Here is a 24,524-nt window from a genome sequence, read left to right as displayed (position 1 = left end):
CGGATTGCAATACCACTTTATTAATGTGAGTTAAGAGAAAAAAAAATTGACTAGAGCATTAATGTAAGAACCGTAATATGGTGTCGGTGAACAATAGAATCCAAGTGTATGGAAGAAGCAGTATAAGTAGCAACGATTTTCAAGTCACTATATTTTGTAAATGAGGAAAATGCGAAACGAACGACTATTACCACATTTCTTTGAACGAAAATTAGCTTAAATATGCATTTTCATTAAATTCATGCATCATGATCTGGGACGGTTCCCTTGTATTAAACCATATGGCCTATTACAATTTCGAGTTCCCCCCCCCCTCCCCCAGAGGCTGAGAGGCCTCTTGTCATTGGGATAGTATTTTAAGATTCCTTTTTGATTCGATTGACTAGCAGATACAGAATATGAATAAACATCTGTCCAATATTTAGAATTCACTGTACACAAATAGCACGTTAAAAGCCACTTTTTCTATACCTATAGTGCTGAAAATGTTCGTGAAAATCTCGAAATCGACATTTTGCATCAACACAACTTTCACTGTACCAGTATACTTCAATAACAAGACATTAAAAATGAACAAATACAAAAGTTATAGGCAACAGCAGCCACACTTCTTATAGCACAGACTACAGAGAAAGGAGACAGAAGTTGACCGAATTAATTCTAGCGAACGAATTATAATGCTTAATTTTTTTTCTTGAGCAGATAATAACCATCAACAGGCCAATAGGTATATCACCCCTACTTTACAACCTTTTTTAAACTAACCAACTGAAAGGAAAAATAATTTGCTTTCATTTAGCAGAATTCTGCTACAGTGCATGTTGCCAATAATATTTGTGGACATAGAAAAGGCTTTTGACAGAGTGGATTGGAATAAACTGATGGGGATCCTAAAGAAAATAGGTGTGAACTGGAAAGAGAGAAGGCTGTTCAGTAATCTTTATATGAAACGTGTCAAAGTCAGGATAGAAGAAATGTCAGAAGGAAATGACATTGGGAGAGGAGTACAACAAGATGCCCTTTATCACCTACCTTGTTCAACATCTACTTGGAGGATTTAGTAAAGAACTGTTTTCAGAACATGGGAGGGGTGATAGAATAAAATGCATAAGATTTTCTGATGATATGGCGTTGTTAGCAGAAGAGGAAATGATACTAAAGGATATGTTACTAGAGCTAAAAGACAGCTGTGAGCAGTATGGGATGAAGGTAAATGCAAATAAGGCGAAGAGCATGGTCATAGGAAGAAAAATACAGAAGATAAACTTGCGAATTCTAAATGAGGCAGTAGAGCAGTAGCTGGCAGAAGCTGCAGTTGAGACGTAAGAGCCAGTTAGGCCGCAAGAGCTTGGAAGAGCGAACATTTGAATCATATTACTGTTAACACACACCAGGATAGTGGCGTCAGTGCAGCAGGAGAACGGGACTGGTTAAGTTGAGCCATGATAATATATTGAAGTGCGTATATTAATCATGACAGAGATACAAGAGTGTAGTAGTGAAAGATCATCAACTCCCACGACTTTCATATCACTATGGGAAAACTTGTTCTTATTTATGGAGTATGGGGGAATGGCGAAGTGTTTGATTTGTGTCAAGCTGCTTCAGCATGTAAAGAAGTTCAATATACAACGCCATTATTCTGTATGCCACGCAAAGGATTATGAAAAATATGGGGAGAAGAACGACAAGTGCTAGTGCAGCAATTGTTAAGTGAAGCTGGGGAACACACTGTCAGTGAATCGGTGCTAAGCTTAAGCTACAGGATTTCACTAGCGATTACAAAGAACATGCATCCCTTTAATGACGGGGAATTTACCAAGAATGACAGCAGAGGAGTAAGTTATTCCCTAGCAAAATACAGGAATGTGAATTCATCAGTTTATCCCCAAGAACTGTCACTTGCCACATCCAAGATATGGCCGATGATGTTCATGATCAGTTTAAAAAAGCTTCGAAACAGTTCATCACATATTCTCTGGCAGCAGATGAAAGCACCAACATATCAGATATTGCTCAACTGGCTGTATTTATCAGTGTGGATGAAAACCTTTGTGTGAGAGAGGAGCTGTTAGACCTTATTCCATTGAAAGAAACAACAACAGGTTTGGATATTTTTACAGGCATTGAGCAAGCTGTTGACAATCTTGGACTGTCTTAGCTCAATCTTGCGTCCATAGCAACGGACAGGGCGCCATCTATGCTGGGACATAGAAATGGATTAATTGAACGTCTAAAGAACAAACTGAAAGAACTTAACGCTTCTCATGAAATAATTACAGTGCACTGCATAATACATCAACAGAATTTATGTGCTAAACGTGCAACACTTAATAATATTATGGGCACAGTTGTGAAGATCACGAACACCATTAGGTCAAAAGCGTTGACTCAATGCCCAGGAGTAAGGTGAAGAAAGTGCTGGAGGAGACTCACGCTGGCGTGACTGGAGGCCACCTGGGAGCCAACAAGACGCTGGACAAGTTAAGGCAAAGGTTCTACTGGCTGCATCAGAGAACCGACACGGAACAATGGTGCCGAAGGTGCGACACATGTGCAGCCAGTCGCGGACCAAGGACACGCAGCAGGGGAGCCATGCAGCAGTACAACGTGGGAGCTCCTTTTGAGAGAATCGCCATCGACGTTGCTGGACCATTCCCAGTCACGGATCGAGGGAACCGCTACCTGCTAGTCGCCATGGATTACTTCACAAAATGGCCAGAGGTGTACACGATTCCCAACCAAGAGGCTTCGACGGTGGCAGACGTGCTGCTTGACAACTTCATCTGCCGATTCGGAGTGCCCTGGGAATTGCATAGTGATCAGGAACGCAACTTCGAATCCAACCTGACGGGAGAATTGTTCGAACGTCTGGGCATGCATAAAACGAGGACCATTCCCCTCCACCCACAGTCTGACGGCATGGTGGAACGCTACATCAAAACCGTGGAGGAGAACCTGCGGAAGGTGGTGTCCAACCATCAGCGAGACTGGGATGCCAGAGTCCCACTGTTCCTCTTGGCCTACAGAGCTTCGGTCCACGATACAACAGGGATGACATCGGCAAACATGGTCTTTAGGAGAGAGCTGCGCCTGCCCTGTGACCTGCTGTTTGGCACGCCACCCGGCGCCGACCAGCCAGTGACTGACTACATGGCAGAACTGACCAAGAAGTTGAATGGAATCCACCAACTGGCTAGAGAGCACCTCAAGATGGCCAGCGACAGGATGAAAGTGCGCTACGACAGATTAGCCAACTCTGCAGGATTCCAGGAGGGCGACCTGGTGTGGCTGTATCGACCTACCAGGACCAAAGGAAAATCACCGAAGCTGCAGCGTGCCTGGGATGGACCATACCTCGTGGTGACCCGGATCAATGACGTGGTGTACCGCATCCAGCGACAACCCCGAGGGAAGATGATGGTGGTGCATCTGGACCATCTAGCAGCCTACCAAGGGACTGTCCGGGACGGACAGCTCTAAGGAGGGAGCAATGTGGCAACACTGCTAGAAACTTCTCGTTGCTTCGGGATTCGATCTCGTGACCGGCAGAAGGAGGGCGAGGTCAGCGGCGGCTGGGCACGGCAAATGAAGTTGCGCACGCATCTACTTCCTAGGGCATGTGCTGTGTGGTGCAAGGAAAAGAGAGGAAGCTGGAAGCCAGGTGAACTGATTGTTGTAACAAGAATGATCTCGAAATCGTAGTCTCTGGAAAGTATGGCTTAACTTATAAAAAGCGAGCAGCCTTCGAAGAAAGTCAGTTGTTGTAGTATTGGACAATGAGTTCAGCTTGTGAACCAGCAGTCTAGGGTTCGACACGCAAGTGAACTTAAGCAGTGTCCAGGCGGAAGCAACGCAGTTGGAAGACTTGAGTTTGAGTGCAGCAGACTGTCCCGGAAGTCCTGAGTTCGAGTGCAGTGGACTGTCTCTAAAATCATTCCTCCTTATTCTAGAATGAATCATTCCTCCTTATTCATTAAACTTCAGAGAATTCTGAATATGTCTTTCTTTTATTACAAAAGAAAATATACGTGTCCATGAGACTCCAACATTTTGAAAGTCTGTAACTTTTACATTTCAGATTGTATAGCTGTGATTCCAGAAGAAGCAGAAGCAGAAACTCAAAAAGTTTATGTGGTAATGTTGTAGTGCGTGCAATAGCCGTAGTAGCGCTGCAACAATACATTGTTTCTAAAATGGAGATTCCAAACGAGCATGCACAGGCTGTGTGGTGGCATGCAGAAACAAAGTCCATTATTTAAGTGCAACAAAACTTTCGTCGTGTTTACAATAAGGACCCTCTGACATTCAAGACTATAAGGAAGTGGTGTAATCAATTTTTGGTGACCAGGAGGGTTTTGAAAGGACATAGTGGTGGTAAGCCCAGCATCCAGGAAGAGGTTGTAGAAAATGTGCGGAGGTCATTCGAAAGGAGTCCACAGAACTCAATAAGACAAGCAGCGAGAGAACTTGGTGTGAAACAGTCGACAGTTCACCAAGTCCTTCACTGTCTACTATGCTTCTACGCATACAAAGTGCAAATTGTGCAGGAAATCAAGCCTGATGACCGACCAAAGCGAGAAGCATTTGCAATCACTATGCTGGATCACATTGCTGAGGACGAAACCTTTTTATCTCGCGTGATGTCTTCTGATGAGGCCACCATTCACATTTCAGGGAAAGTGAATTGCCACATGTACGCATTTGGGGTTCAGCAGACATGCTGAACAACACATGGCATGAAATCTATTATAGGTTTGACATTCTTCGCGCCACCAAGTGCACTGAACTGAATTATGTGACTAACACTAAAAACTTGACGAGTTACATTATCATTTTCATGTATAGTAATAAAATTATAGTGTATACACATTTTCCTTTCCACTATATTTGTTTAAAATGTTGTAGTATCATTGTGGACACCCTGTACATCAGAATATGTCCAGAATATGCATTTTTATACGGAAATAGAAAAATATGTATGCAATGTAAATAAATGTTAAAATATGCATTCATATGCACTAACGAATTTGTGCTGATTATTATTGTCATGATAATTTAAGAAAACCATATGCACTAACGAATTTGTGCTGATTATTATTGTGATAATTGAAGAAAACCATATTTGCATATGTAATATAAAAATATAATATAAATTTGCATATGTTAAATTAGTTTGCATGCAATATGCATTTTGCAAATAAATCCAGGTTCTAATTATAAGGTTGGCTTTGAATTATGGTGTTTCATAATTTAACAAGGGAGCTGTTAATGTACTCAAATCCAAATTCGCTATACTAACTGTGAATGTTACATTAAGAATCAAGAGCACATACTCGGAAACAGTATGCAGTCGAGTTGATAACCACATGAATCTATTCAAAGCTGGGGCTTCTCAATTTTTTTATAATCTTTTATTCAAGCTTTAATTTTGCAACCCTACAATTAGTATTAACATAATGTACTTTTTTTCTTTATTTTTATCTGATGGGAGATATAACAATGTGCCAATTTGAGGAAAGATTTCGATATGAGTTCCTTAACAGTTCCCTTGTACGAAATTTATATGGTTGCAAATTGAAATAAGCTAAAATTAATAACTAACATTTTTATTGTCTATTCAAGTATATTCAGGTTTTAGTCTTAAAAATTAGAAAAATGTCGCATTCTCCAAATTTACCAAATAAAATAAGTTCATCCAATACACAAAATTAAACAGCACAGTATGATATAAGAGAATCTCGCAACATACTCTTACATCTAAATATTAAGAAAAATGTGTCCTTTAAATTACCTATGTGCAAATTTGTAGTATTTGCATATAAATATGTATTATTAAAAGTATTACAAAAAGGCACAGTCCATTAGCAAAACTTTCGTAAAAATTAATTTCGTTTAATAGCATTAAATAGCCTTCATGTCTTGTGAGACAAATACTAAGCAATTTTACAAGAAATACAGTTTATCCAAAATATTGTTTTAAACAATGTGTGAAAAATCAATGTTTGTACATGTATATATTCAATAAAAACACATAAAATATCTAAAATCACAGTTGGATATGTCACAAAATTACCAACTAGCTGTTACAACAAATATACAACATAATAGCAAACAGTCGATTATGCCAAATATGTTACATCGCTTCTTCCACAACCAGATCCAACAACCAATCAAACTGTTTCCATCTTGCACTCTTGCTGTTCCTTCACAGAAACACTCTTTCTGATTTCAAATCCGATTGCAGCTCCCATTGGAGGGGGCACAGCATTGCCAATCTGTAAATTAGTAATAGCAACTCATGTCACAGTTCAACAAAATAATTTTTTCCTCTGATATATATATATATATAATCTCTAAATAATTTGCTAGAGCAGACAGCCAGAGTTGATCTTCGACAGAAGAAATCAGTGACAGCATTATGATAAGAAATTGAAATTTTCTTCTTTAACCATGATTTGAAAGTTGTTTAACTTCAAACAGCTTTGTGTAAATAGAACATTTACATGCCAATATTATAAAAAATAATAATAATAATAATAATAATAATAATAAACATGCATCTTATTAACATATAAAAACTGACGTAACATTACAAATCAGGAAGATGAACCTGAAATCTTGACTTATAATATATCTAAAAAAGCTGGTGTCTCTTAAAATGAGTGTAAAAGCTATTAATACATTCTAAAACTTCTTTATATTCCAAAAAATCTTGAATACTTGTCCAAATATTCTACGTGTGATTAATCATCTTAATTAAGCAAATCACATAATATCAATGATAATAATCAAGCACATGAAACTGATATTGATTGTATGCAAATATATTATGAAACAATTACAAAATAGAAATACATATTGTCAAGCCCTATTATTATTATTATTTTTCATAACTGAATTTCATTAACAATAACTTAAATAGGAGACATAAACGAAAAATACGCAAATAATTTATTTCAAATGTTGTACACAACTCAAATCATTTTGTCTTTTATAGTACGTGAAATCTGTTCAAGACGGAAGTGACAGGGTCCTAATTTTTTTTCCGTTGTGAACAGGTTTCCGTATTATTAAAGTGTTCATTAAAATGGAATATTTTATCATTCATATACATGAAAAACAAAATGGCATGCCGCAAACTGTAAGAAGTACAAGATATTCCGTTTAATACTAATCATGTTAAATCAGCTTTCTGTCACTCATTCCGTTGGTGGATCATCTTGGTTAAAATCTCATTTTCTGTATAAATTTACCGTAACTCACTCATCAGTCATTAAACACTGCTAAACTTTAATAATCGAATTCAATTTAATATCTAACACTATACTATAATATTGTTCTGTATATCACTGCACATTATTAATTATCGTAATTGGATTAAGAGCCATCCATCAGAAGCCTTGAATTCTGGTTTATGTAATTTCTTTCCCAGTACAATGGCTTGCTTTGCGGAATAGATCCAGAAATCAGCATGTTCTTTGAAAGGTCATGAAGAACCCTCTCCCACAGCAGTTTATTTATTTCCACATAAACAGCTGTTTTTTAGTTTCTTTCATGTCACCAATATTGGCCCAAGCCACTCACTCATTATGATCTTTATCTTTAAAGTGTCACACCTGAGTTTTCCACAACTGAACTTCAATATTATTTCACATAAGCTTCGTTTCTAATTTTCCTTTAACTCGGTAACTTTTACTTCATCACTTAATGTTAATGCCACATTTTACGCAACATTTTTACCACGAAATCACTACACTTGCGCTCTGTCTAGCTACGACAGTATACAGGTGTGAAGCATTGAACATCTTTGAAGGAACTCGTCTGCCTATTTAACAGGGTAATAAAATTTATGACCGACAGGCCAACACACCCTCGTACCCTCTAAATTTTTGCAAAGAAAACTTGTTTTTATCTTAGTGACCTACATATTTCGTATATTCCTTGAAATTACATGCTGTTTCAAAATATAGTTACAAAATATAGTGTGTCCAAAATATTATTTCCGTTTTGAACAGTAGCAGGCAGTTTCCGTTTCCGTGTTGGACAGTTTCCATTTTATTCAGGAAAAATTACACATAATACATACAAATTTCGCCGGGACCAATAAAATGTTCTGAAATAGCTAGGATTCCGGATTATTCAGGTTCCGATTTGAACAGGTTTCACTGTATAAGTAGCTCGTGCAGTAACATCTTTCAGATTTCAGACTGGAAACAGAAATCTAAAAGCACATTAACTGTTGGAAAAACCAAGTGATTAAATTTGGCACCATTGTATGGATGTCACCTATGCCTCGGTCCACACCTGTGGAGTAACGGTCAGCGCGTTTGGCCGTGAAACCAGGTGGCCCGGGTTCGAATCTTTGTAGTGGCAAGTTACCTGGTTGAGGTTTTTTCCGGGGTTTTCCCTCAACCCAATACGAGCAAATGCTGGGTAACTTTCGGTGCTGGACCCCAGACTCATTTCACCATCATTATCACCTTCATTTCATTCAGATGCTAAATAATCTAGATGTTGATACAGCGTCGTAAAATAACTCAATAAAATACATAAAAACCTATGCCTCATTTCACTTGAGACAATGAATGCTTGGCACTAGTGATGGAATAATCAAATGAAAATGTTCGATTATATTCAAAACTATTTAATTATTTGAAGAACTAATAATTTTTCGAATGAAAACAAACAATAAAATTGTTTTGACGTGAATAAATCTGTATGTTTAGTTCAGCACTAGAATACCAACCCATAAAGTCAACCGACATATTTCCAAGCCAGTTTTGTTGTGCTTATAATTTCTAAACTACATGACATATTCCAATGAAGGATAGACGAAGGATCAGTGTATCCAACATGACCTTGAATTGGAGCAGTGACGTCATCTACCAATATGTGGGAGGGGGAAATTTGAGGCAGATCGTGCAGTAGCTGAGGCAGTGTAACTCGGGAATGCAAAGCAGTAGAATGTTTGTAGTGGTATCAAACAATTTGTACCGAATCATGTTATACTCTTAACAATCAGCAGTCAACAAGTTAAATTGGAAAAATTTGCGAGAGAATTTGAATGAAGACAGAAAGTTCACAATGTCGAGGCATATGCAGCACAAATGGAAGCAGACGTATAAGCAATGAGTAGTAAATGATAGAGCATGATGGTTACTAAAGCAACTGACATGTTTACTCTCAATGCATACAACATGGCTACTCCCAGGAGTCTGAGAACAGCGAATATGTACATCATTTTCAGGGCATCTGGAAAGAAGAGATGCTGACATTTAGCCTAACAGTATAGTTAACAGTGCTCAACAGACGAAGGATCATTGTATTCAACATGACCTTGAGTTGGAGCAGGTGATGCCATCTAGCGATGAGGGAGGAGGGGAATTTGATCTGGCAGGTCGCGAGGCAGCTGAGGGAGTGTAACTCAGAATGAGAAGTGATAGAATGTTTGCAGTGGTGTCAAATGATTTGTAATGAAACAGGCTACAATCTTAACTGAGCAACAATTAGCAGTTGAAAAGTTAAATTGCAAAAATTCGTGAGTGAAATTGAATAAAGCGAGAAAATTAACAATGTTGAGACACACACAATGCAAATGGGAGCGGGCGTATAAGCAACAGACAGCAAGTAGTTACTATAGCAACCAAGACATGTTTACTCTCAATGCATACAAGATGGCTAAGCTCAGGAGTTCTGGCACAGCAAAGATGCACCAGTTTTCAGGGCATCCAGAAAGAAAAAAATATTGATTGTCACCGTTGACATTTAACTTAAACAGCAATTCTATCAGTGATATATTCACAGGTAAAACTTGCGGCTGTGTCTCAGATACAACCTACTCCGATTTTTTTTATAAAAGGACATGGTTATTTTTTTTTCGAATAAAGTGGTTTTGCGTGATATCTTATATACAGTACTTCTATCATGTCATGTTGTTCATACAGTTTTCAAGTGTTTTAACTCATTTTATCTCATTTCAAAGTTTCAACTACAGTAATTATCTAATACAATTCAAATGGCTAATGATATCAGTGTTTGTCAAATAATGATACTGTTGTACAGACTGGTCTGTACAATAAAAATGTAGGCCTATACAAATATTGTGATATAATATTATGAACTTAGCTTATGATATTAAAAAATTAAAATTTTTTAAAGTATCTGCATGCATCTTTACTGTGCTCCAACCACGAGAAAGTCTCTGCCGGATGAGACGAAGCAGAGTAATGCTGTGAATGAATGTTGATGTCATAAGATGTCATAAGGTCACACACGTGGCTCGCTGTCACAGCACAAACAATAACATTGACACACACATGTTTGTACTACCCTAGTTACAAAATCAGATCACTGTTAATCTCCTAGTCTTTTAATCTCTCCATACAGGAAATAACAAATGCAGGAGAGCACATGGTTTTTAAACAGACGTTATAACGATAATATTATATATCTACTTCGCTCCAATAGATGACGCAATAGTAAACACATTCCTTTCACGGTTGGAGAACAGTACCAACTTGTTTTTAACTTTTAAATTTAATTTAAAAATTTATAATATAGAATGAAGTCACGTGTAACACCTGCTGAATGCTGGAGCTACTCTGTTAATTGTATTTCTTAGAATTCATAGAATGAAAAGGTCGAGACGAAATCCAAGAGATGTGTAAGCATGTATGTATCTATTTTCGGTTTTTTATTCTGCACGAAAGAACTGCTAGTACCTTAGTGAATTTACTTAATTGCCTTATTTTATTACTACAATAGAATCTCTATTTAACATTTTTCCAAGGACACGGAATAATTAACCTTAAGTAGGGATTGATGCTAAATGGGGGTTTGCTACTTTTGTTTAAAAATGTTTGAATATTTTTGCAAAAAGAGCTATAATAAGTAAATTATGGACAATATTGTACAAAAAATGGAAAACATAAGGGGAAGCTGGGTGCCAATCAGATCTTCTTCTCGCCATCTCGAATATTTAGCATTTGGATTTTTTTCCATTTTGTGAATTAAATTAACTTTTTCGCAAGAGAAAGCATTTTCCTTTTCATGGCCATTATTTTCTAGTAGTATGTACAATAACGGTGAAAAATTCCATCTCTTCACTGTAGTAGTGCTGACCAAAACAAAGACAGAAGTGATTGTCATGGATGATGGCTGCTATTGGTTCTCGCAAAGGGCAGATATTAGCTGGCTGACTGTGTCCTGTTCCGCTTTCAGTTATTCTTCTTGTGATTGGTTCTTGTAAAGAGCGGGAATTAGCAGAATGTTCATGTCCTGTCCTGCTGTGTATTATTCTTCTTGTGATTGGCTCTTGCAAAGGGCAGGAATTAGCCGACTGTTTGTGTCCTGTTATGCTTTGAGTTATTCTGCTTGTGACTGGTTCTCGCAAAAGATGGGAATTAGCAGACTGTTTGTGTTTTATTCTGCTGTGTTATTCTGCTTGTGATTGGTTCTCGCAAAGGACGGAAATTAGCAGATGAACAGGAACATGCTTCCTGTAGACAATGGTGAGGGAGAGGGAATCATGTGGTGGTGAGACAACAGTGTTGCCAAGTCATTGATTCTTAAAAAAATTTGTATTTTATGCGTTGAGTCGAAATGCATTTATTTTTGCTTTAGTCGAGATTAAAAAAATAATTTAAAAACAATTTTTAATGTAAAATGTGGGTTTCACAGCAAAAAGAAAATAAAGTTAAATCGAATATAAAAATACATTAATCGTATGTAATACTTACTGGGACTGTGAAATTTCAACATTAAATGGAGGTTACTTAAAAGGGGTTCTACTGTATTCCTAGCATAACTTAAGATTATTATGAATCTTCATAAATAAATGAAAATATAAATTACACAGCCTCATTAGTAGAGCAACAGATTGTTTTATTAGATTATTTTTCGAATATGGAAATAACTCCAGTCTTATTCGATTATACCATGTCCACTTGATACACTTAATTTCTAGCATCCAGTTAATACTAAGTACAAAAGTATATGTTACTAACCTGGCGATGTTTATCAAGAACTGTTCCAAAGAAGCGATATGTGTCAGGAAAACCTTGAGATCTTGCACACTCCCTTACACTCACTACCCGTGTCTGCTCAGGATGAAGTACTCGGCCCTGAAAAGAATTACATAACTGTACAATGTCCAAAGCAAGAAAGAATTTTTAAACACATGCTTCTTGTCTATCGTCTTGTTAAAGTAGCCAAGCCAAGGAAGATCTTGGAGTGACACTTGACATCAGTTTAATTATAAATCCATTATAATCATCACATGAGAACATCCGATAAACAGTCACAACATGTGACTGATATAAACTTTATATTGTCAAGTCATATTCTGAAACAAAATTTCGTGCATTAAGACTGACGAAATATGCATGCAGCTTAAAATCAGGTACGAGTGTTCAAGGAATACATGCAGTCTATTATAAATAAAGTTAAAAAAATGCAGGTGCGGCTTATATTGGAATAAATACGATATTCTATTTCCTCTAAGCTATAAAATTAGGAAGATTAAATATCTGCAAATTCCACTATATTTATAAGATGTTAAAATATAACGTTAAAACATGGCTACAGCCAAACTAGACAATAGACAAACTGCTCAATCTTTTGCATTTCTGTGTAAAGCAATGATTTTGTTTATGCATCTTTTGGTCACATTGCCTAGGTCCACCAAAATAATTTTCCTAGAAGTGACATTCATAACACTTCATTTAAATCACAAGTGATGAAATGAAATACCTGTTTGCCCATGGGTTCAGGATTGGTGACAGTTGTGCTGAAGAATCCATCCCATTCCAGTCGTCCATAAAGACCTGCCCAGTTGTTGTGCCTGTTACCCGTATGGGGAAGACACCAAGGAATCAGTGTATTATCCTGTTTGTCCATAGGATCACAAGGATTCCCCTTGGCACATGCACACACTCCACGAAGTGCTCCAGTTGAGGACCTGCCATTCTTTTTGTCATGATGAAGATATTGCCTGGTCAACATAGACACAAACAGTGCATCATACAGCACATTCTATTAAAATGCATATTTATTTTATTTAAATATAAAAGAATTTTCGCTACACCAATTTTATTACCTGAAAATAATAACTGAACAAATATCGAAGATTTTAGCACAATTTAACTATAAATTCCTAGAATTTAAATGTGGGTAAATTAGCAGGTATCAAAACAGACCAAGTTCCTTATTGACATACCAAGCACTGACTTGAGTGAATTCTTTATATTACTATATGAAAGAAATATACACACAACTAGTTACTGCTGTTTGAATAGACGACATATACAAATCATGATCGACACAGATAATCTTTATGCATAGGTAATGTAAGAAGGCATTCATTTTCTGCTTTGATGTCCAGAATTGGAGCTAGGTGCAAAATATTTGGTAAATGACTTTAACAGCAGTTCAGAAGGGTTCAAATCTGAGAACATATGCAAATTTATATTTAATTTGTTTAATCTCCAAATTAGGGAAACAAAAAGGATTTTAAGTACAGAAATGGATGTCCTAAAAAGATCAGATGGGAAATCTAACATGGAAAAAATAAAAAATAGACGAATAAAAGAAATTATAGAAGTGCAAGATGAGCCAGACGTTATAGACATAATAGAAAAGAAAAGGTTACAGGTATGGCCACATCAGAAGAATGCCAGAATGATTACCAAATATAATTATGGAATGGATCTCACCAGAAAAAAGAACGACCAAAGAAGACTTGAATGAAGGGTATACTAGCAGCTATGAATGCTCGAGGATTAGAACCAGCCAATGGATGAACAGAGAGGAGTGGCATTTGGTTTCCAGAAGATGGCAACAGCTGTTACGAATGATTGATTGATAATCTCTATCAAAGGTGTACCAAAGGAGAAAAATTAATGGGCCTATGTTCGACTATTCTGATGGTTCTACATAAGGAAAACAGTACTGTACAACATCAGCATAATTTTCTATAAAGTTAAGTTTAAGTCTGAATTTATCTTATATTTCTTTGAAACTGCCAATAAAGTATATTTGGTACTTGTTTCATAATGTTTTTCATTGATGTTAATTTTTTCCGACCTGTGATAGATGGGTCGCTTTTTGACTAACTCATGTGTTATACCATTATCTTGTACTACTGTACAGTGGTTAGGGATACATTACAATATCATTTTGTTGCTTTTTTCAATTGATGCAATATAGTGAACCCTCCATACAACGAAAACAGATATAATGATTAGCCCTGTTGCAATGACAAATTTTATTGGTTCCGGCATACTTCCCACACTACTTTAAATGTTTCATCCATCATTACAACAACAGTCAAATGTAATGATAAAATATATATGTATATATATTCATTTAATTAATTTTGTTTTATGTTCAATACTATTTCACTTTTCACTTGGTATCAACCTATCAAAGATGTTTTCCGTTATTTCGTCTAATACCTTTGTTGACCAATCTTGGCATTCTGTACAAGGAGTATGTTACAACAGAACACTACCTGCTTCAAGGGCACATGGCCCTTAACAGGATTTGCCTTTATGGTTTCTGCATTTGGTGCCTTTCACAATGAAGAAAATGTAACAAGAAAACAAATCAATTTGGAGTCTAAATTAACTGCATTTAGTGATCTAGACAGGGCACTGAAGTGGCTAAAAAGTATGGTTGTGTGCAGTCAAGGTATAAGGTAAGTACACATTCTTAACAAACACAAGAGAGCCAGATGCAAACACACACACAAAGTTACTTTACACAAATAAATCATGATTACTACTTACAGTTTCTTTGTGAATGTTCCGTCACTGAGCCTGACCACAATATTTGGAAGGTCCCGCCAGTCAGAGCCGCAAGCGGTGGGTATATTCGCTATTCGTGCCTCGATAATAGGAGCCATGTCCTTGCATATATGATCTCGTAGTATGGGTTGGTACTGATTCCCTCGCATCTTTGAACAAACATTGTTAAATAAATGTAATATCTAATCAGAGAGATACAAAAACTCGATCACTTACAGGAAATTTCTTGGTCATAGAAATTCTCTTATCAAGTAACTTAGTTACCAACAAAGCTTTCTTTCCTTTCTGGCAGAAGAAAGCATGGTGTTTGCAGTAAATGTCCCATTAGTTCCCCAGCAAGTATAATTGCTAAAAGAGGTAATGTTGCAAGGATACACGCCAAAAAGAAGGCAGGAAGATGCAGTATGCTTCGATCACCTTTTAACTTTAGGAAAGACTCAGTATTCAATGTTATATCAGGCTAAGTGCATCAAAGCCAATTGAGTTCTTCCAGTCTATAGTCAGTCACTCTACTAACAGAGCCAATTGAGCCCCAAATAATCTCTAATACTCCCTGAAATAAGTTCGCTTCTACTGCTTGTTGTGTCATCTTAGGTTTTGTAACAATGAAGCAACCATGCCTGTAATATTAAAATTTGGAAAGGCTCTCACACACCAAAATGTGCTCTTAGCAGTTATGGGGATGATAAAAAGGCAGTTACAATAATGAAAGGGAGCTAACTTGGGAATTGACAGTCACACCCTCTCGCCTTTGTACTCCCTTTGTTGTTCTTGTGTGCCCTTTGTTATTTCATTGCATTCCTCTTATTCTCCCTGTATTCACCTTATTCCCCTAACTCTTCTTGCTGACAGGTGATCGCATCCACACGTAGTTCTACGTTATAACCATGTAGCATAGTAAAGCTATAAGCACCACTCGATTTTTTTAAATCATCAAATAATAATTGCAAGAAAATATGACGTGGAAATAAACATTGTTAAGTCCAAAATTGTAGTTTTCTTGTGGAAAATATCGAGTTGAGAGAAAAATATGCTGAAATAATAAACTGTTGTAGAGAATGAACACCTCTACATATCTAGAAGTAGGTTCACTAGACGAAATTATTAAGTATAACAGAACACCATGGAGATTAATTAATACAGTTTTGAAACATTCTTTAGTGCAAAAGCCTTAGTAACATCATTGTTAACTTATAGTAATGAAACATGATAAGGAAACGAGAAGAAAGCTGAGTAATAGCTTGTAAAATGAGATTCCTGAGAAGAACAGCAAGATATACAAAGCTGGACCATAAAAAGAATGATGATGTGTTAAGAAGAATTAAAATAGCATCTCATAATTAATTTCATTTGGAAATACCACGTAAACTGGCACAATCATCTATGACGATGTCCTCACACAGAATTTCGAAGGTCATGTTCGACTACAGCTCAGCCAGAAATCATTAGATCAACCAAAGAAAATACAAACACCTTATTTAAGGCAGGCCTTAATTATATGTTTGCCGATAAAATCAGTCCTTCTTTTTTTCTACTCTATGAAGTGAACTATGACAACTTCACTGAAGTTTGGTGATGCCAAAAGTTGACCTTGTTTCATTGCATTCCATGTAAATTTGTTTACTCTTTTCAAAGCAGAAACGTATAATTTTGCTTCTCCAATTATTATCAAAATAGCTGCCATGACCTGCAAGAGTTCAACAGTTTGTGACGAAAGATTCACAAAATTCCTTTCACAAATGCAGTTTAGTGACTGCATTTAATATATTTGCAATGTTTGTTTGTACAGTACAATCAGTTCTGTTTAAAGACGCCAATAATGGTTTTCAATTTACTTTCAGGGAAAATAACGTCAACACAGTACTCCAGTGAAATTTAAGTAGGAGAGAAGATGCCAAAGTTAACGTAACTAAGGAGAGAGTACTAGAAAGCGACAAGCAAGTAATTTTATCTCCACTCAGAAAGCAATAACCCCTTCAACCTGCTAGAAGGCTCGACTATACTACTACACTTCTGAAAAAACATCTCCACATTCTGTAGTCTTATGAACAACTTCAAATATATTTACTAAGGATACTGATTGCACAGAATAAGTGTTCATTAAAGTTAAGGACTCACAATGAAAAAATATTTTTTAAGTTTTTTTGTAGATGGCTTTGTCTCAGAGTCTTCAATTACGAGCCACAGTTGCTTTGAACAATATAGTTTTACGTATTGCCTCAGAGTCTTCAATTACAAGCCAAAGTTGCTTTGAACAATACAGTTTTACGTATTGCCTCAAACTCTTCAATTACAAGCCATAATTGCTTTAAACAATATAGTTTTACGTACTGTCTCAGAGTCTTCTGTTACAAGCCGCAGTTGCTTTGAAGAATATAGTTTTACGTATTGCCTCAGAGTCTCCAATTACAAGCCACAGATGCTTTAAACAATATAGTTTTACATATTACCTCAGAGTCTTCAATTACAAGCCATAGTTGCTTTAAACAATATAGTTTTACATATTGCCTCAGAGTCTTCAATTACAAGTCATAGTTGCTTTAAACAATATAGTTTTACATATTGCCTCAGAGTCTTCAATTACAAGTCATAGTTGCTTTAAACAATATAGTTTTACATATTGCCTCAGAGTCTTCAATTACAAGTCATAGTTGCTTTAAACAATATAGTTTTACATATTGCCTCAGAGTCTTCAATTACAAGTCATAGTTGCTTTAAACAATATAGTTTTACATATTGCCTCAGAGTCTTCAATTATAAGTCATAGTTGCTTTAAACAATAGTTTTACATATTGCCTCAGAGTCTTCAATTACAAGCCATAGTTGCTTTAAACAATATAGTTTTACATATTGCCTCAGAGTCTTCAATTACAAGCCGCAGAGGCTTTGAACAATACAGTTCTACGTATAGCATATACCTGTAGAATAAATCTTATAATAATTGTGGAAAATTTCTCGATTCCACTGTTCCATCATCATTCAAGTTGGAATATATTCGAAGACTCACCAATGCAGTCTATCTGAATACCATACCCATACAAATACGAGTAAGCTGCACCATGGCCAGCCCAGAAGACTCCCATTTTCCAACATAGTCTAAATGTGCTATCATAAAACTTCAAACAAAACCTATACAAGGTGTTAAAAAAAAAGGGGTCTAATATTTCGAAGGTTGATAGTACACATCACAAGGGGAAAAAAAAAGTCCAATAAACATGGGACCTAAAATTATATATTTTTTTTAAGGAAAAACGTACTTTAAAATTTGTATGTTGGTGACAGGTTAATAGCACCTAACATTCTACCCAGTAAATTAACTGGTTTGCAGTATCGGCATTTCTTAGCAAAGCAATTGCCCGTCTTGCTGGAGAAAATGCCATACTATCGAAGATTATAAAATGTGATTTATTCATGATGGAGCACCAGCCCACTTCCATAACAGACTCAGACAACATCTAACATGGGTATTTAATGTTCGATGGATTGGCCGGGGAGGTTCTGTACTACGGGATTTTTTGGTTATGGGGATACTTAAGGCCGTTGTGTATGCAACACCCATTGAAGACGTTCAAATGCTACAGGAGTGCGTCTTCAATGCCTGTCAGCACATCAGAGACCAACCAGGGATGTTTGGAAGGTTGCGTGATTCCCTAAGACGTTGAGCAGAAGGATGTGTTACAATGAATGGAAGTCACATCGAGCATCTGTTATGAACAAGTAAGTTCTAATGTCTCGGAAGATAATAATTTCAGGACACATGTTTATTAGACTTTCTTACTTGAGTTGATGAGTTCTACCACCTCGTAATATAGTATTTTTTTAACGTCTTGTAGCTAAACAACTCAATTTTCCATTAGTTAATTTGTCAAGTCACTAGACAGCAACATAGTCATCTGAAGACGAATCTTTCAAATACTGTGAGATTTTATAAATGTCATCAACAATGAAAAAGTTCAAACTGAATGTATAATGCAGCCAACTCACCAAGCGTTGGAAGTGTGACAGAGGTTCTCCACCATATGGCATCTCTTCTCTTTTATGACCATTGCGGATCTCAGGGAGATCTGACATAGCATCACGGACCGTAATAGTGCGCAAGGGTGCTGATGTCACCCATTTACAGTTTGATAGAAACTGCAAGCAAAGATAATTAACAAAAAATTAATTTATATTCACAGAATAGTTTAATTAAATTACAGAGAAAATAAAAGAAAGTGTTGAGGGATTACAAAAAACTCAGCAGCAGCAGCAGGAATAGTATTGTCCATGCAAGTGATTATGTTGCATCTTGGTTTCTCCCATCCATTTTGTTGGCCACTCTATGAAGGCTGGACTGCCTTAGCCTTTCCTGAAAACATTTGCTGTTCGGAATTGGACTTCTACGTAATATTATATAATTGTTTAAAATAACTTAAAGAAAAGGGCCCCATTAAGCAAGCAACTGGCTCGTGATTTCCCAAGTTTCGATGACACTGTGATATAACCACTCAGACGAACAGGAGCAGTAGTAGTTAGTAGTAATAGCAGTATTTTATTAAATTACTTTTTTATCGTTACTTAACAATCCTGTACCAACTATTAATTAGGTATTTGCGTCGATTTTAATAGTAATACAAGGGAGGATCATGACCTCATTATTTCTTCAACCTTAATGTGCTTTTCAGGATTCAAAACTGGAATGATTAACCACAAAGTAAAGGTAAAGTAAAAATCTCACCAATATACGCCATGAAGGCGCATTGGTGGCATGGAGGCAGAACTCCATAATTTCTTAGCCTCAGCACTAGAATGGGGTCAAAGCCATGCTCCAATAGTCTTTACCTCCACAAAAGATCTAGTACTCAATTTCACAGGAGGTTGAGTGAATATAAGGGGAAACGAGAAAAATCACGTAAACACACGGACCTTCCAGTCTATAGCCATCTGCTCTACCAACTGAACTGTGCTACCAGGCCACCCTCACCACAAAGCAAACACACATATTTGTTGAACTATGTATTTCTGGTCACTTGCTCTTTATGATTATAATAATGAAATCCATGTACCTTGCAGCACACACAATACAGGTAGAGGTATTCATTAATTAAACATCAATTTTTTTTTTTCATTTTCATCACTTACCTATCAATAATTTCTAAATTAACTCAAGAAAATCGTATTTACCTTCTTATCATCAACCACAACTCCAAGCTGACAGACTTTTGGGTTGAATACATGCGTTGGCTCTGGATAATTGGGAAGTATCTCACCAGGTGCAGCAGCTAGGATGATAGCCCTTTAAATATATACAAAAGCGTTAATTTATAAATTGAATTACAAATAACTTGAATTTCCCAAGTATCACATGATAATTAAACAGTCTCCTCTTGTAGTAATGACGATCATTTTCGAAATCTGGCATCTAAGTGAAATTCATAAATGTTACAAAGCAACGTTAAAAATCAGTAAATGTACAACAATTAAAAACTAATAAGATTCATCAATTACAAACATCTACAATAGAGTCCCGTTTATTGCCATGTTAAACTGTCATCTCTACTAACCATTTAATACAATTAAATTCTACTATCGTCAAAAATCTATAACCTTTTATTGTTGTGAAACATATCATGAGAAAGTAAGTTTCATCTTCGTGACAGTTTTTCTACTTTGTTATTTAAAGACTTCTACAATCTCACAAGAAAAAACATATTTCAGAATATTATTTACTGATGTATCAATTTTACCAGTGTCTCACAAAAAATGAAATTAAAAAAACTTTATGACCAATATATCAATAAAATAGATAGTACAATTTTATTTGAGTCTAATAACTTCTAGAATTTTGTTCAAAAATAAAAGGAAAAACACAAATGACTTATGTTGTATGGAATATAATGGGAAAAAATTGTCATTGTTGAATAAAATATGTGAAGACTTGTCAACTATTATTATCAATTTGTTTATTCTTCAACTGAACCCACTCACAATGTGGAGTCTGTGTGTGCTGTATCAACTGATACAATCAATAATTGAATAGTTGTCCAGAACAAGGTTGTAACTCTCATTTCTCGTAAGTTGATTTTTTCGTGAATAATGGTTGTTAATGATGTGCTATGTGTAATGCTTGTACTCATATTAAAATCAGCACATGTCTCATTGTCAACCTCGCTCTAAAAAATTAAAAGTATGTACAATACAATGTGTTTTTCCCCATTTTTTAAATAATTTCGTATTTGCTGGTTACAACCTTGTTCTGGACGTCTATTCAATTGTAATCTGTTAAATATAATGTATTTTACAAATGATGATGTAAAATATGATTTAAAAATTACATATCTTGATTACACAACTTTTAACCAAAGAAAGAAAGCAGTTCGTCGAATATTTGAACCTAATAAATGTCCTTTAAGTATTCCGGTAAATGAGATTGAAACTATGTTTAATAATAAATTTAATAATGTAAACCACCATCACTTGGATAATTATCCGAACCATATTACTGAAGTTGACAAAGATGATATTAACAACAAATTTCTGGATACTGTTAGTAAGGAAGAAATTCTTAAAGCTATGCAAGGTATTTCGATTGACACTTCTGCAGGACCAGATAAAATATTGATGCGAACTATTAAATGTGAAAAAGTTGCAGTAATTTTAGCATTATAGGAACTAAAATGTTATCACACAATTGGGTACCTAATTTTTTTCGGAAAGCTAGAACTGTTCTTATATATAAAGGTGGAGAAAAAAAGGACCCAAATAATTATCGACCTATAACCATTTGTTCAGTAATTCGAAGAGTTTTGGAGAGGTGTCTTTGTTCAAGAATGCAACAATATGTAGAATTTAATGAAAACCAACGAGGATTTGTATCTACTGCTGGTGCACAGATTAATGCCTCTATATTAAATTCAGTTCTTCGTAAGGCCAAAACCGAAAAAAAAGATGTCACCATCTTGTTTCTTGATGTGCATAAAGCTTATGATACTGTTGGACATCGGCATTTGGAATCTGTCATTCACAATTCTGCCCTTCCCCAAAAACTGTATACCACCTTATGTAGCTTGTGCAGATGATTTAGTATCACCACTAGTACATTCAATCTTATTATAAAATAAACTGTTTCTCTAAAGAATGGAAATATACAAAAAATACTCCAATATTGAAGTCTGGCAAAATTAACGATATTAAAAATTATAGACCTATTGCAGTTTTACCAACTCTGGCTAAAATATTTGAATCATTAATATATAAACAAATTTATACTTACGTGGCAAAATCAATTTCACATTATCAGAATGGGTTTATGATTGAAAAATCAACTGTCACAAATTTATTTAATTTCACTCAATTTGTTTCAACTCAATTAGACAATAAATTACAAGTTCATGTTATACTGATTTTCTGAAAGCATTCGAGAAGGTTGACTATGACATTCTTTTATTAAAATTTAAACAATTTGGATTTTTTTTTCATTGCTATCATTAATATTAAATCTTACTTGAAAGGAAGTATGCAAGTTGTGAATTTTCATGGGCATACTTCTATCACTCTTTTATATTTTGTTTCCGTTTTTAATGAAGGTTGTGCTTAATTTTCCTTGTTTATGTTTTATAAATTATGTAAATTTTAAGTATTGAACACTGTAACTGGACTTTGCCTATTATGTTAATAAACTAATTAAATAAAAAAAAGCATGTCCTACAGAGATATCTTTAGTTTCAATTGAAACAGACATACAAAGCAGAGGACTCTGTGAGTTAAAAATAAGAAGCCAGTTACTTTTGCCATAATCTTTTTATTCAAGGATAGTATTGTTGAATATGTAACAAATCTAGAACATGGGATTCCAGGCTTTACAAATTAAGATCACTACTTTTCTAAAACAAATTCTAAAGATTATGCACTTACCGTCTTCTTGTCTGTGGTACGCCATAATTTCCAGCCTGGAGAATGCCAAATGTGCACTGGTAGCCCATACTCAGGAGGCAACGAAGTGTCAATTTTAGTACCATGCTTCGTTTGAATGATACGAAATTCCTCACATTCTCCAATATGAAAAATCTAGGTCGGTAGAAGTCACAGTATGCCAGGAATGACACAATGAGGGAGTTCTGAACATGAAAGTATCATTGCATTAAATCAATTAGATTCTGAAGGCAGGTCACCAAATTCAACTAGCATTTTATTAAGAATTTTTTTTCGTGTAACATAATAATAATAATAATAATAATAATAATAATAATAATAATAATAATAATAATAGTAATAATAACTGCTATACACAAATGACCTTCATTCAGATCAAAACATTACAGAGCTAACGATCTCTGCATGAATCATAAAACTGGTGGTTCTCTTACTGCATACTGTAGTTATCATTTCACGCATTCCCAAATTATTAATGTAGACTTTATTCAATTTGATAGCAATTATGTTATAGTACTGTTACAATTTTTTGTTTACCTTTTTATGATGTTTTTCTTCGTAAGAATAAATTTGCTGGTTCGTTGAAAAACATCGTAAGTGAAAATCACTACGTTTATATTAATTTTAAAGGCCAAATTTCTAAATGGCAAAATAACAGCAAATCATTTTTATACTTCTGTTTGCTGATGACGACGCTAAAGATGCAATATTTCTTAGGCAAACATCACAATATAGCAAATTCCATTAAATATGAACCCGAAAATTACGGAACAAACATGAAAGATTGCAAGCAAGGTGTATTATTTTTACGAGTTAATATATAGATAGGGCTAGTACCACAAGTGACTTAGTGTAGAAGTACAAGTGATACATGATGGTTTTTTTTTAGTTGGTTATTTAACGATGGCGTATCAACTACTAAGTTATTTAGCATCAATGAGATTGGTGATAGAAAGATGAGGCCAAGGATTCGCCACAGATTACCTGGCATTCACCTTACGGTTGGGGAAAACCTATGGGGGAAAAAAACCCAACCCAGTAATCAGCCCAAGCAGGGATCGAACCCGCGCCCAGGCAGAACTTCAGACCGGCATGCAAGTGCCTTAACCGACTGAGCCACGTCGGTGGCTTGAAGTCTGTTCCAATCACAAAAGTTTGTTGGTCGATTGTGATATATTTGTAAGTGCGTTGTTTAGTAGAGTTATAATGACATTGTCAAAACATATGTCTACATTATACTTACATTTACGCATTGTAAATTATTGTAATGTGTCTCATTTTACGTTACATGATCAGTGGATAAATGAAAAAGAAAAAAATAATAATAACGAAAAGCTGACAGCCATAGGTTACTTTTGAATTCGTGAAATAAATAGACAGTTACCTTGAAAAGAGAATACTGGCGACAATTGAATCTGTTCATTCCACTGAACCCCTGACATGGAGGTCCACCACACAGCAATTCTACTTCACCCTTACAAGGCAAGATTTGACCTTTGCTGGTTTTTCTCTCTCCCTAGTAACAAATAAACGTTAACATTACAGTATATTTTGTATTGACACCATTTCAATAAGATTGAAAAAACTAACTTCCATTCACAATAACTGCATCGGCAAGTCTATCGTGCTATCAAAAAGAAGTGCATTATATGGCAGTAAAAATTTTTAATAGCCTCCCTATGGATATGAAAATGAAACTCAAAATATAAGATTATTTAGGACCAAATTAAAGAAATACCTAATTTCTCACACATTCTATTCTGTAAGTGAATTCATGACATTCAACAACGATTTATTAATATTTCT

General features: G+C 35.5%; 1 protein-coding gene across 2 annotated transcripts in view; it reads right to left on the bottom strand.

The window, feature by feature from the left end:
* Positions 1-5,592: 5,592 nt before the first annotated feature.
* The window catches only part of LOC138710531 (DNA (cytosine-5)-methyltransferase 1-like), a 105,080-nt gene continuing 86,148 nt past the window's right edge, over positions 5,593-24,524 (bottom strand). For both annotated transcript variants that reach the window (XM_069841496.1, XM_069841497.1), the window contains exons 21-28: positions 24,103-24,234; positions 22,701-22,903; positions 19,971-20,082; positions 18,792-18,941; positions 14,790-14,956; positions 12,754-12,994; positions 12,009-12,125; positions 5,593-6,278 (exon numbers count right to left, since the gene is read on the bottom strand). In XM_069841496.1, the coding sequence (XP_069697597.1) occupies positions 6,174-6,278; positions 12,009-12,125; positions 12,754-12,994; positions 14,790-14,956; positions 18,792-18,941; positions 19,971-20,082; positions 22,701-22,903; positions 24,103-24,234 (1,227 nt within the window). In that variant the 3' untranslated portion in view covers positions 5,593-6,173. The remainder of the gene's footprint in view (positions 6,279-12,008; positions 12,126-12,753; positions 12,995-14,789; positions 14,957-18,791; positions 18,942-19,970; positions 20,083-22,700; positions 22,904-24,102; positions 24,235-24,524) is intronic.

This window comes from Periplaneta americana, chromosome 12, assembly GCF_040183065.1.
Source record: "Periplaneta americana isolate PAMFEO1 chromosome 12, P.americana_PAMFEO1_priV1, whole genome shotgun sequence".
Lineage (NCBI taxonomy): Eukaryota > Metazoa > Arthropoda > Insecta > Blattodea > Blattidae > Periplaneta > Periplaneta americana.
The sequence above is the reverse complement of the archived record's forward strand: the minus strand, read 5'-3'. Positions and strand labels throughout refer to the sequence as shown.